Below are 13,488 nucleotides of genomic sequence, written 5' to 3' on the forward strand. Positions count from 1 at the left end.
TTCTGTAACACTTTTGAATCTTTTTAGTATCATAACCTTATCAAAGGGTATTTATCCATTAAAAAGGATCATCCGAAATTATGTTTCATTTTGAAGCCATTTTTTTTTTGGCTTTATAATTAGTACGGAGTACATTTAAAAAGCCTTGTATAATTATTCATTAGTTTCTTATTTTTTTTTATATGAATCAAATTGTCTTACGATATGAGATGTGCAGTAGCAGATAAGATGCGGAAGAGTTAAATATCATAAAAATACATAAATTTAAAGAGATAAAACGAGATGAACATAATTAATAGATAAAAACACAACTGTCTCTTACAATCCAAGGCTAGTGATCCAAAATAATCCATATAATTGAAAAAAGGCCGACAGAAATGGATTCTGGAAAGTTCAAAATGGCAAAATGAACGAAGTAGGATGCATAGATAGATATATTCTGGAAAAGTAACATCAACAAACCATTTCGAAGAAGTAATCAGTTCCTCAGTTTTGTAAAGTAATGCCTCTCAGGCCATGAGTTGTAGATCATTCTTTTTTTCATGCCTCCATGAGTGTTGACAAGGAAATCACGCCCCTTCTTCATTGCATCGAACCTTAAGGGAACAGACCAAGTGCAGATCTCGCACTCCGACATGGCATCTAGGTTTTCATGGCGTTCACCACACGGGAGGGTGTTCTTACAACAGAACGATTCTAAGTCGCTCCAGTCAACTCCTTCATTTGCATGGATTTTGTCACCAGCAAGATCGCAACATCTCTTCTCCAACTGGAGACATTTCAGAAGATCAAAAATCCTCGTTATTTTAGGAAATATGTGTTCATAAAAAATGCAATCCCACGCTCCAAACTCATCGTGGTTTGGAAAATAAGGTTCCTTTTCTATATTGACAATTTTATCAATGGGTTCAGAATTCGCCATTGTATGTTATGGATTATGTTTTGTTTTTCTTTTTGCTCAAAGGGAAGAAAAGGTTACACTTTTGTTTGTAAATTTGAATAGGTTTAATTTTGAAGCTTAATCGACATTTATAGGACGACAAAATGATTTTCAAGAGCGGTCTATAATTATGACAACGTCAATATTTCTATCGATTAAAATTCCAACAAATTTATTTTAACGTTCAGAATAGACAATGAAGAAAATTATTTAAGTATCACAATAATTTACATAGTATCATATTATCAGTAAGGTTCAAAGTAGATACAAATTAATTATATTAATTATGATAATTTATTTTATAGTATCTTATTAACAATAAAATAGAATCCTTTGTTTTTAAGATACAATCGTCTACATTAATTCTGTTATAGTTTCAATGACAACGTCTACGTAGTATCCAATGTGTATTTATAGATTATCCTATTAACATTAATTTAATATTCAAATAGTATTTGATATAGTATATTCAAGTTTAATAATTGTATTTAAAATATTTTTTTGATAATCAGAGTATCCTTTGTTATTAATGTAGAATTTTGAACGACCAGATGAAAATGATACTACCTTAGGGTTAAGAATTTGGAACGACCAGATAAAATTACTTTGGGCTTCTGATGGTCCCATATATATAGATTACCATCTCTGATAAAAAATAAAATATTCTCCAACTTAGTGAAATACATCGAACATGAAACCCTTCGTTTTACCTCCTTCCCAATCTAGAACATTGGGAGAAATTTTTGAGGATGAGATTATTCCGAAGGCCAACGGAATATATGAACTCATGATAATTGAGATGCTTAATAAGAAAAATATGTGTTACGTGAGGGATAAAATTCATTTCAGCAGAGGTTCGGTGGACTGGAGTAGGATGGCGCTCATTCGGCCTAGAGCTCGTTGTGACATAATCCACGACACCATAGAAGAAGCGGGAACGTGTGCACGTTGTTGGTGGGCTGGGCAATTGAGTAGGAATATCTACAACGACGGTGTCGGCTATGGTGATCAAAATCGAGATGGTCAATCTTGGTCCTGGAGGGTTTGTTTGCCGGAGGGACATAAATTATGAATTGACATGTTCTTATTTTAACTAGTTTTTGTTTTTATGAATCATTTTCCATTTTGGTTTCATTAGTTGCAATATCTTTTCAATTTATAAGAGAATATAATCTCTTCAATTAACGAGATAATATAATCGTTTCTGTTTATAGTTCATTTCCGTTAACAACGCCTTTTCTTAGTTTAAATTTGCTGGGCTGAACACCAAATCAGACCGATTACTATTCACGTTTAATATTCATGTTTAATATGATATTCAATAAACTTAAAGCTACTATTCGCGTCAAGAATAAAAAACTCTTACTATTCATATTTAATATGATATTCAATAAACTTAAAGCTACTATTCGCCTCAAGAATCAAAAACAAAACTTATAGCTTTACTGTTCTCGTGCTTGTTATGTTGAACTGATATATTTTTACACTATTCTGTGTGATTGGTAGTTTAATTTGTTGTATGATACCATATTAACAAAATATGATCTTATAACATCATATAATACCTTCAAAAAAAAAAGTTTGTAATGAAGTATAGTACACGTATTTTGTAGTTTTGTAAAAGAGACAAATATTGTATTAAAGAAAAAAAATTAAAAGATAATATAAAAAACACAATAATTTAACTACAGTCACTGCATAAAAAAATCCGCCTACTTTTAAATCGATCAGTACATTAGTTTATGGGATCATTCTTTTTAAAAGAATCCGTATTTGAAGTGCCAAATTAATTTGTATTGCAAATTAGACGTGCTGATACCCCTTTGTCATATTGGTTAGTTGAACGCTTCCTAAAGTTCATAAAACACCAAGTTTCGAATCCTAACAAGAACTTAGGATTTTTTTTTTTTTTTAATATCACATGTTTTATGAGATCAATATTTACATAAAGAAATCAAATACATTTTCTATGTTTTTTTCCCTATCTAAATATTGTTTGATCCTTTTGAAAACAAAAAGGATTTTACGTAAAATATTCCCCTCCAAAAAATTCGTGCAACTTTGATCAAAATAAAAATAGTTTCAAACGTGCATATAATTTTTTTTTTTTTATATCACATATTTTTGGGATCAATATTTACATCAAGAAATCAAAATCGATAAAACCACAATCATTATGGCTTTTATTTATCCTATGTACTACAAACCCTTTCCAAGAAACTAAAATCATGTTGTATTTTTTTAAATCGATCAGTACATTAGTTTATGGGATCATTCTTTTTAAAAGAATCCGTTATTAAGTCAAATAAATTTGTATTGCAAATTAGACGTGCTGATACCCCTTTATCATATTGGTTACTTGAACAGTTGAACGCTTCCTAAACTTCATGAAACACTGGGTTTCGAATCCTATAAGACCTTAGGATTTTGTTTTTTTAATGTTTTTTTCCTATCTAATTATTGTTTGATCCTTTTAAAACAAAAAAGATTTTACGAATTTTACGTAAAATTCGTGCAACTTTGATCAAAATTAAAATAGTTTCAAACGTGCATATAATTTATTTATTACCACTATTTCCCATATGAAGTTTAAACGTCACATTAAACACTGCCCCCCACTTATAAATAAAATTCATAATTATGGGATCAAAATGTTAAAATTTGACCTTAGAATTTTTTTTGTCATGTTATCACATGTTATGGGATCAATATATTTTCATAACTAAATATTTTTTGATCCCTTTAAAACATAATAGATTTTAGTTAAAATATACCCCTCCAAAAAATTCGTACATGAACGATCAAAATTCAAATAGTTCAAACGTATATATAATTTATTAACACTATTTCCCAAGAAGTAGTTTAAACGTCACATTGTCCCTATATAAATATAATTCATGTTAAAATTTCAAACTTCATCTTGGGGTTTTAGAGTACTGTAAAATTTTCTCTCCTTGCCGTGAAGTACTAGCTGCCACAAGGCCCACAACGATAGAACCGACGACAACTTTTTCTGGCGTATACTTCCGGCTTCCATTGCCGGGTGATTGGGCCCCTGGTTATTGGGCCCGATAGAACGACAAATGGATAAATGAAACTCATCGTATTCGGGCCAGTTGGGCCCCTGGTTATTGGCGGAGCTCATTTTGGGCTGGAATGTCATCATCACAAAGGAATGAAGGAATGAACCGCTTTTTCAAAACATATGTAGGCTTAAACACGTGTTTGATACAATTCATGAAGCAATTTGAGGCAGCTCTTAGAGGAAAAGTGGAAGAGGAAAAGAAGTTACATCTCGACTCACAAAATAAACCATATACTTATAACAACACCCTAATTGCGGAGGTAGTGTTCTGCAAGGCATACACCAATACAAAGTTTAAAGAGGTGAGGGGTGAGGTGATGGGTCTGACGCACACAAATATTGTGAGTACTGGCCGTGACGGCACAAAAATCTTATATGATGCGGTGGAGAAGATCCCAATCCCCGTACATAAAGCAAAGCAGAAGACTTTTCAGGTTACCATTGACAAAGAAATGGGTGAGTTTACTTGCTCATGTATGCTTTTTGAGTTTCGGGGAATTTTGTGCAGGCACATCATTCGTGCGATTCATTGTCAGGATGTCAACTCTATACCTGATAAGTACATTTTGACTAGATGGAGGAAAAACGTAGTTAGGGATTACGAGAGTATCAAGGTTGAGTATTATGACCCAAATGACTCAACCCAAGTGAAAAACAGTAGGGAGGTAGCAAAACGGAACAACTACATTTCTACGTTGGCACTGCACAACAGTGAGACACTCTCGATTTTTATGGAAGCCACTGAAAAAATGCGTGAGAGTCTCGAAGATACAATTGGTATTAAGAGGACTGATGGTGATGATTTTATGGACTGGTGGGACCCTTCGAGTAAGAGGGTGTTTGGCCGCCGTAGGATAAGGCCAAAGGAAAACAATAAACAACACCTCGAACGCTCCGCAGTGCCAGTTGAAGGGGCCAGTAAAGATCCGATAGACCAAAGAGGCAAAGGTAGGGCTCAAGAGAAAAGGAAAAAGCACCCAGCTGAGAAAAAAACAAGGAAAAGGCGAAAAAATGTTGTGCACGACACAGACGAGGATATGGACGAGGTATGATCTTTTAATTCCATTCGTTAGACTACACCTCAAATAAAGAAAATAAATTGTAGTCCATCAAAATAAATCATTCTAGTTTTTGCGATGTTACAATATTATATACATAATCTATTTATGCTAGCTAATTTTTTCATAGAAAAGGGTTTATGTTCTTCATTCTTGTTTTTAAAGATTAATTATTGTATATATAGAATCTTTTTCTGTTATTATATGTATATATAGGGTTTATTTTATATTTTATACAAGTACGACGAGAATATTGTGGTACAAATACTAATACAAAGTATAGAAATCATAATATTGCATAACATATTATTCTGTTTTTTTGATTGAATTTTCTCTTTTGTGTTCGATTTTGCAAAGGAGAATGATGAGGAATTGCCAAATGGAGAACAAGGCCATGTTGATGCTGGTAGAAGTGCTGGTGTAACTGATTCTTACTACGGTGGATATCAATATTACGGCGGAAATTTTATCAATCCGGGATACAATCCTAACTTTTTCGCACCCAGCAGCAGTAATTATCGTCCGAATATATATCTGAACCAGCAACCACTTGGAAGAGGTTATCCCAACTTCAGCGTGAGGAATCCGCAACAGCTTTCACAGTCATACATGTCGCAAGGATCAAACCAATATTCAGCTATGCATCCAGGCTTTTGACAATATTTACATTATCATGTTTTGATGTACTGGATATTTTAGTTGACAACTGCGTTTTGGAATCACCATTATCTAGCTATACCATTTTCCTTCTTTTGATTTTACAAGTGTTGTTGTGTTAGTTTTTATAATTTACATTATCATGTTTTGATGTACTGAATATTTTTGTTGACTACTGTGTTTTGGAATCACCATCATCTAGCTATATTATCATGATTGTTGTTTTAATAGGATCACTTTTATTAAGAAGTGATCAAATGTTGCAACTAATACGTCTTGTAGTCTTGTCACAATGGGCACCACAATGCTACCTAATTTTTCAGTTTATTTCCATGTGTTCCAAGCTTCCCTAAGGTAGCTTTTTTTTGTTGAAGGTATTATATGATGTTATAAGATCATATTTGTTAATATGGTATCATATAATAAATTACCAATCACACAGAATAGTGTAAAAATATATATGTTCCACATAACAAGCACAAGAACAGTAAAGCTATACGTTTTTTTTTTTTATATTCTTGAGGCGAATAGTAGCTTTAAGTTTATTGAATATCATATTAAACCTGAATAGTAAGCGTTTTTTTAATTCTTGACGCGAATAGTAGCTTTAAGTTTATTGAATATCATATTAAACACGAAGGGTTTCATGTTCGATGTATTTCATTAAGTTGGAGAATATAGTTCGTGAAGGTGGTATCATTCCAAGCGTTCAATCTTCATGAACTTTTTTTTTAAAAAAAAAAGGGTTAAGTGCGAATTAGTCAAAATATTTTATTTAAAAAAGATGTTTAAAAGTTTTTATCTTATAACTTTTTTAAAAAATCGGTTAACAAAATACAACATGATTTTAGTTTCTTTGAAAGGGTTTGTAGTACATAGGATAAATAAAAGCCATAATGATTGTGGTTTTATCGATTTTGATTTCGTCATGTAAATATTGATCCCATAAATATGTGATATAAAAAAAAATTATATGAAAAAAATTCCTAATTTGAAATTTTATTATGAATTTTATTTATAAGTGAGAATAAATTATATGCACGTTTAAAACTATTTTCATTTTGATCAAAGTTGCACTAATTTTTTGGAGGGGTATATTCTACGTAAAATCTATTTTGTTTTAAAAGGATCAAACAATATTTGATAGGGAAAAAAACGTAAAAAATGTATTTGATTTCTTTATGTAAATATTGATCCCATAAAGCATGTGATATTAAAAAAAACAAAATCCTAAGGTCTTGTTAGGATTCGAACCTTGGTGTTCTATGAAGTTTAGGAAGTGTTCAAGTAACCAATATGACAAAGGGGTATCAGCACGTCTAGTTTGCAATACAAATTAATTTGACCATTCAAATACGGATTCTTTTAAAAAGGATGATCCCATAAACTAGTGTACTGATTTTAAAAATAAAAAATTGCTCATGTTGCATGCATGGGTATCAACACGTCTATAGTTTAAACATAAATTCTTTTCATCTATTTAAAATTATGATTTTATTTGTTTTTTGATGTACTTAAAATTGGAGGTGATTCCACGACATCATAATTCATGTTAAAGTAGATGGTTTAAGTTGTTATCGTATTTTATGGAAGTATCATTGCAAAATCATCTGTTACGATGGCATTAGTACTTTAGAAAATTTTATAAGCGTTTTTATACAATAGGATTATTATGACCACACCTTTTCCTATAATACAATACAATAATAAAATAAGTCGTGAAGGCTTGGCAAATGAATTAACTTCGCCACTTGAGTATTTACCACATGTTATAGATATGTTGAATTATGAACCCAAGTTCGATTCGTAATGCACAAAAAGGGGAACTGGGAGAAAATAGTTTTATTTTTATTTTGATTTATTTTGTTAATAATAAAATTTATATTTGAGGAGTTCATGTTTGAATTTGTGGGAGCATTACAAGTTTATACACAAACTTCTTATTAACTTCATTTGTTAATCCGTCATATAAAAATTTTCATAGCTTACTATGTTGTGCTGATACCCCCTGCTAAATTGGTTACTTAATCATCTCTTCACTACGGTAAACCCGTGTTCGATCCTACTGAATGGTTAAAAAAAAAATTCCTCTTTTTTTCTATCTGGTTTTTTTACTTCTGGTTTTATGTGAGAGAGTATATTTTATTCAAACTCTAAAATCAAAATACATTTGTGAGTATCTTTTATTCAATTTATAGAATCATAAACATAACTCATACGATTTCATGTAGCTTCAACATCCCATTGTCACTTAACTAAACAAAGCAGCCATTGTCACTAACAATTCATCATTTCCGGTTTCGAAAAGTCGAATAATAACACATTACATATCTAGTTCTCTTCTACACCTTCTTACACCCAGTATATCACAATTGAAACTAATTAAATCTTAATAAAACAAAATGAAACTCTCTTGGTAATTTCATCAAACATGTTATATGCATTATTAAACACATGGAAGTTTCACCTCATTGACATAGTTACAAGCTTCGAAAATGGCGGAAAATATAAAGATAAATAGAAATTCATAGTGGGAAGAATAATCACATAATTTGCATTCACTTTAGAAATAAAAACCAGAAATATTTTCTTTGCTTTGCAGTTCCTCTTCAAATGAAACATCGCCAAGTTCCTCTTCAAATGAAAACCAGAGGTGAAAAATGAAAGTTGAGGTGAAAGATGAAAGTTGAGGTGAAGAAGTGTTTTGGCGCAAAAATGAAAATGTGTAATTTGGCGCAAATACCTCCCGCTCAAGAGAACATAATGGCGCAATTCACTGAAACTAATTGCCGCCCAATTTTTTTTTTTTCACAAAGCTTTTCCCTCTCTTTTTTTAGTGGGATTTGTGAGGTGGCATAATTTAATAGGTGGTGTGCAAGATACCTTTGCACACCATGTGTATCCCTAGCCTTTTAATGAGGGATGATGCTAGGGATACACATGGTGTACACTAGCATCTTACACACCACCAATAAAATCATGCCAACTCATTTTTCTAAGATTCCCTTCAAATGAAATTTTCAATTTGAATTTCAAACTCAGTTTTAAAATTCTAATTTTGAAATTCAAATATCTTTTACATTTCCAACAAACAATAATTAATTCCCAAAAAAAAAAAAGAGGAGAGAGAAAACATTTTTTCAATCTCCCTTTCACGTTTCTCTGGAATATCTCTTGTTCTTCCTTCTTGTTGTTCTTCGTTTTTTATTTCAATGGATTCAAGATTTTTTCTGGTTTATTATTTTTTACATTTGGTCTTGTTCTTATGGATGTTATACGGTATTTTTTACAATGGGTTTTTTCCCGGGCTCGTGAAGAGGGGCAGCACCACCGTAGATTAATTGTTCTTGTTGTTATGCATGTTCTTGGTTTCAATTAATTGGCGGATGACTTTTACCGGCGGCGGAAAAGCGGCGGCGGTGGTGGTTTATCTTGCTTTTCATTGTGGTTGTTCGTGTTCTTCGTAGTTAATTTGGGATTTTAGGGTTTTCTGTCTTTTTAATTTGATTCATTGAAATAATTTAATATGTTATTCTGATTTTAGTTATTTTGGGATTTCACTTACTGTGGGATTCTAGTTAAATTGGGATTTAGGAGTTTTTCCGACTTTAGGCTGTTCTTGTTGTTCCTCTTGCTGTTCTTGTTCATTAATTTGGCCGGATGAATGGTGGCCTCTGTCGGCGGCGGAAACGATGGCTTTTAGCGATGGCGACTTCTAGGGTTATCAAATACCTGTAAAGCCAAAAAAAATTCAAGGGGATGACTATAATTTTTACGGGATCATTTCAAATTTTCAGAAAATCATAAAGAAATAGATACGAAGTATGAATTTAGGGTTATGGAAATCAAAAACCTTTATATAGGATCATTTTCTCTATGAGAAAAGGAAAAGAGGAACTGATGTTACTTGTTAAAAATATTTATGATGTAATTGTTGATGTGCTGATACCCCTTGCTATATTGGTCATTGCAATGAATAAGTTTCTTAGTAATTATGAGTGTAGCTGGGTTCGATTCCCAGTAAGGCCAACTTTTTTTTCAATATATTGACTTTAATTTTACGAATTCATTTTTACACAATAAAAAACCTTTATATGGGATCATTGTATCTAAGATATAATCAAAAGGGTAACTGATATTACTTATTAAAAAGAAGGGAATTGCACCATTACACAAATACATATCAATAGGGTTTTCAATTGACACAAGAACGGAGGACACGTAACAAATTAACTTACATGGTCAACGATCTCCTATGAAGAAGGGAATCCAGCCTTTTGTTGATATTGTCAGGTATCTTGGGGAGTACTATATTTTCTTCTTCAGTATCAGATAATTCCCAAGTATTGTCAAATGAATCATCATTATAATCACTAAGATTATCAGTCTCTTGATCCTCCTGTGCCTCAATTCCATCATCCACACCTTTGTCACCACCAGCCTTCTCCGGTCCATCATCCACGCCTTTGTCACCACCAGCCTTCTTTGTTCCAGCATCCACGCCTTTGTCACCACCAGCCTTCTCTATTCCAGCATCCACAGCTTTCGACCTCGTAATCCTTCTGGATACTGAATTTGAGGTTCCCCCCCCTGCCTTCAAGGTTAACCTAACAATATGGAAAGAAAATAGTTCGATCAATTTGCAATAATCAGCAAGGAATTTTGAATTTTCTACTCCGTGATTTCCTAAAACAATTCACTTCTGTTAAAAGGAGGACACTAATAACTAATATCCTTTTTAAACCAAATATCTAAAAAACCTGTTCACAGTCTTCATCGCTGCTGCTACATGGGACAACATCTCTCCCGATGAAATTTTTAAGCTTCCTCACTTTGGTTCCTATTTTCTTCCTCGTGTATTTTTGCTTCAAGCCGGTATTAACATCAGTTTCCGCATCTTGTTCTTGAGAAGGCAGCCTCACCCATGATGGAACACTTTCGACGGAATTTGGGTATGGCTGGCCGTATACCACACCTCGAACAACCTAAAAGTAAGAAATGAATAAACAAAATCAGTATGAACTCCTTGTAGCACCAATATAACTGGTAAAGGTTTAGCGTTATTCTTACCTCTGCTACGCCATACCCATTTGCTCCAGTATCCAGAGAGATTGCGTTGTCTAGTTCATTCTGCTGCCACATTCCCAACCTTGGAGCACATACGTTCCATCTTGGGCCATGGTCACCTAGGTGTATTCTATCTAGATATGCTATCTATAATAATGTAATTAATAAGGTAAACCATAATGACTATTAATATAATAATGATACTATTAACATAAATCATAATGATACTATAAATATAACAATGACCCAAATAAGAATTCGTATTACAGTAAATCATATTTATCGTATTTTAACATATTATGATACTAGTTAATAAATATAGATCCTATATAATTAATAAGGTAAACCATATTCAAGTGAGAACCATATTTTAACATATTATGATACTAGTTAATAAATATAGATCTTATATAATTAATAAGGTAAACCATATTCAAGTGAGAACCAACTTACCATGAGTATCAAAGCACCACCTCTAACACCACTAACGTGTTCCTTATTGCCTGCTCTCTTAAAATCATCTATCATCCACTCAAGTACATACTTTGCCCATTTATATGTCAATGGATTATTCCCCTGCAGATATCGATTCTTCAAAACCCAACACAATGATGCGCTGATATAGTTGTTCAATATTGCGCAAAACAAGTTCCCAAACACGTATAGTATGAAAGACCTCATAAACTTCTCTCTATTAGACATGTGCTTCTCTAGTTTCTGCAAAGCAATTGCATGTCCTATCCCCCCTTGGTTCTTGTACTTGGACTTTAACTTCTTAAACTCACTGTCCTGTGCAACAGGATCTTCAATCGTGAATAAATCCCTGTGGAATCCCAAACCTAATATCCACCCAACCATTTCTTCGTCAATCTTGATCTCATAGTCATCTCGGATGCGAAGTAATTGTGTATCAGGATCCCACCTGCCACACAACCATGATAGGAAAAACCTATCCACTCTAACAAACTTCAAATCCAATAGTGCTTTGAACCCCGCTTCCCTCACCCATTGTTTCTGTTTATCTAAGTTATTGATAACTTCTACCACCCTATCTGGATAAATCCTCATGGTTGGGTACTGCATCATTGAAGAAAAATAAAGAGTCATGTGAAAAGTTTGAACAAATTTTGTATGCATGATGTTTTAAAATATAAATATCTCGATGCAAAGCATGTCAGCAGGAATTTTGCCAGCATTCCGTTTAGAATATGACCAAATCCCCATAATAGCATATACGAAAATTGGGATTGATGACTACTATACTAACAAACCCCAATTCTCATCATCATAAAGCCTATGTAATGCACGTAAGGAAAATAAGAGGGCAGAAGTTGATATATGCTTACAGTTAGTTTTTTCTTCCACTCTTCGAGTGTTGGCCTTCCAAGCTTCACATTGGGGTTCCTTTTTCCCTTCTTTTTCCAATGGCTACCCTGTGGCTCCTCAGACCCACATCCCTGTGTGGCAGCACCGTCTTCCTATCAAGGGATTCCAAAACAACATCAACATTACCCTAACATCTTTATAAGATTGTACACAATTATGAAAATATAAAAGCACAATATGTTAAATGCATGGTGTAGTAATTCTTTTTATAAAGTATGGATTTGTATCGTATTTACTCACCGGATTATTAATATCCTCTGCTGCAGTCTCATCACGAGACTGATTTTTATCTAGCTGAATTGTTACTGGTTGATCAACCAACCCATCTGCCACATTATCCACACTTGTTGTGTTAACATTAGCATCCTTATTTGAAATCTCCACATCAGCCCGCCTCACCTCTGTGTCATTAGTCACTTCCATTTCATCAGCCGACCTTCCTGCATCACTACTAACTGTCTTGTTCTTTTTACAAGGCTCTGTTTCATTAGGATTCACTTCCTGTTTGGGCAAACATTCACACACCATTATCTACAAATTCATACTTAAGCTCGGTTTTAAATTCAAAGTGCAAACTTGAATTTTGAATGGCATAGTTTAAGTGTTTACCTTATTCTCTTCGGAATGAACACTAGCATCCTTGGGAGATAATTGACTCGACATAAGAACTGTCGATGCTTGATCGGTTTTCGTCCCCATGTCATGCGTATTGACCAATGATTCCGAGTTGGGTACATTTACATCGACATCATTCGAATTCTGCAATCGTAAATATAAACAAGTAAATATTCCAAACACAATGCAACCCCTTTGGGTTTGTTCAAGGGATTCCAGTACCACATATTCTAGATTGATACAACTACCCAATTTCGTTCCTAATGACCCTAATCCACCTAATAACTTGCCATAAATCACACACCATTATCTAAACATTCCTACTTATGCTCAGTAAAATATAAAGTATGGATTTCATCCCAAAATAAAATCAAACAATAATTTGGGGGTACCTCCTGCACTGTGATGTTTTCAGTTTCCTGTCCAGAAGGCCGGTCCAAATCCATTTCTGTAATATCTTCTGTTTTTTTCCTACTACACAGAACACCAAAAATTAATTTCCAAGCTTGTCAAAAAAAACATTTACCAAAATTCTATTTAAATTAGTGAATCCTCCAGTTGCATGTTGCATACAAATTAATTTACAAGCCTGTAAACAAAAAATATATGTACAGATATTTCCAAACTAGGGTTTCACAACAAATCGATCACTTCTTTTAGGTACAACATCAGTGTAATTG

General features: G+C 33.2%; 1 protein-coding gene across 1 annotated transcript; it reads left to right on the forward strand.

Annotated features, from left to right (window-relative positions):
* The first annotated feature begins 4,096 nt into the window (after nt 1-4,096).
* On the forward strand, nt 4,097-5,740 carry LOC110781532 (protein FAR-RED ELONGATED HYPOCOTYL 3-like). The gene is made up of 2 exons (XM_056835940.1): nt 4,097-5,071; nt 5,441-5,740. The coding sequence occupies exons 1-2, from the start codon at nt 4,097-4,099 to the stop codon at nt 5,738-5,740; spliced, it is 1,275 nt and encodes a 424-aa protein (XP_056691918.1).
* Nucleotides 5,741-13,488: the final 7,748 nt, after the last annotated feature.

The sequence above is a fragment of the Spinacia oleracea genome, chromosome 2 (assembly GCF_020520425.1).
Source record: "Spinacia oleracea cultivar Varoflay chromosome 2, BTI_SOV_V1, whole genome shotgun sequence".
Taxonomy (NCBI): Eukaryota; Viridiplantae; Streptophyta; class Magnoliopsida; order Caryophyllales; family Amaranthaceae; genus Spinacia; species Spinacia oleracea.

Bases quoted from the DNA above. Each gene is read 5' to 3' on its own strand.
- LOC110781532 (XM_056835940.1), top strand. From the start codon at position 4,097: ATGTCATCATCACAAAGGAATGAAGGAATGAACCGCTTTTTCAAAACA. The intron at 5,072-5,440 runs GTATGATCTTTT...GATTTTGCAAAG, and splicing joins CAGACGAGGATATGGACGAG to GAGAATGATGAGGAATTGCC.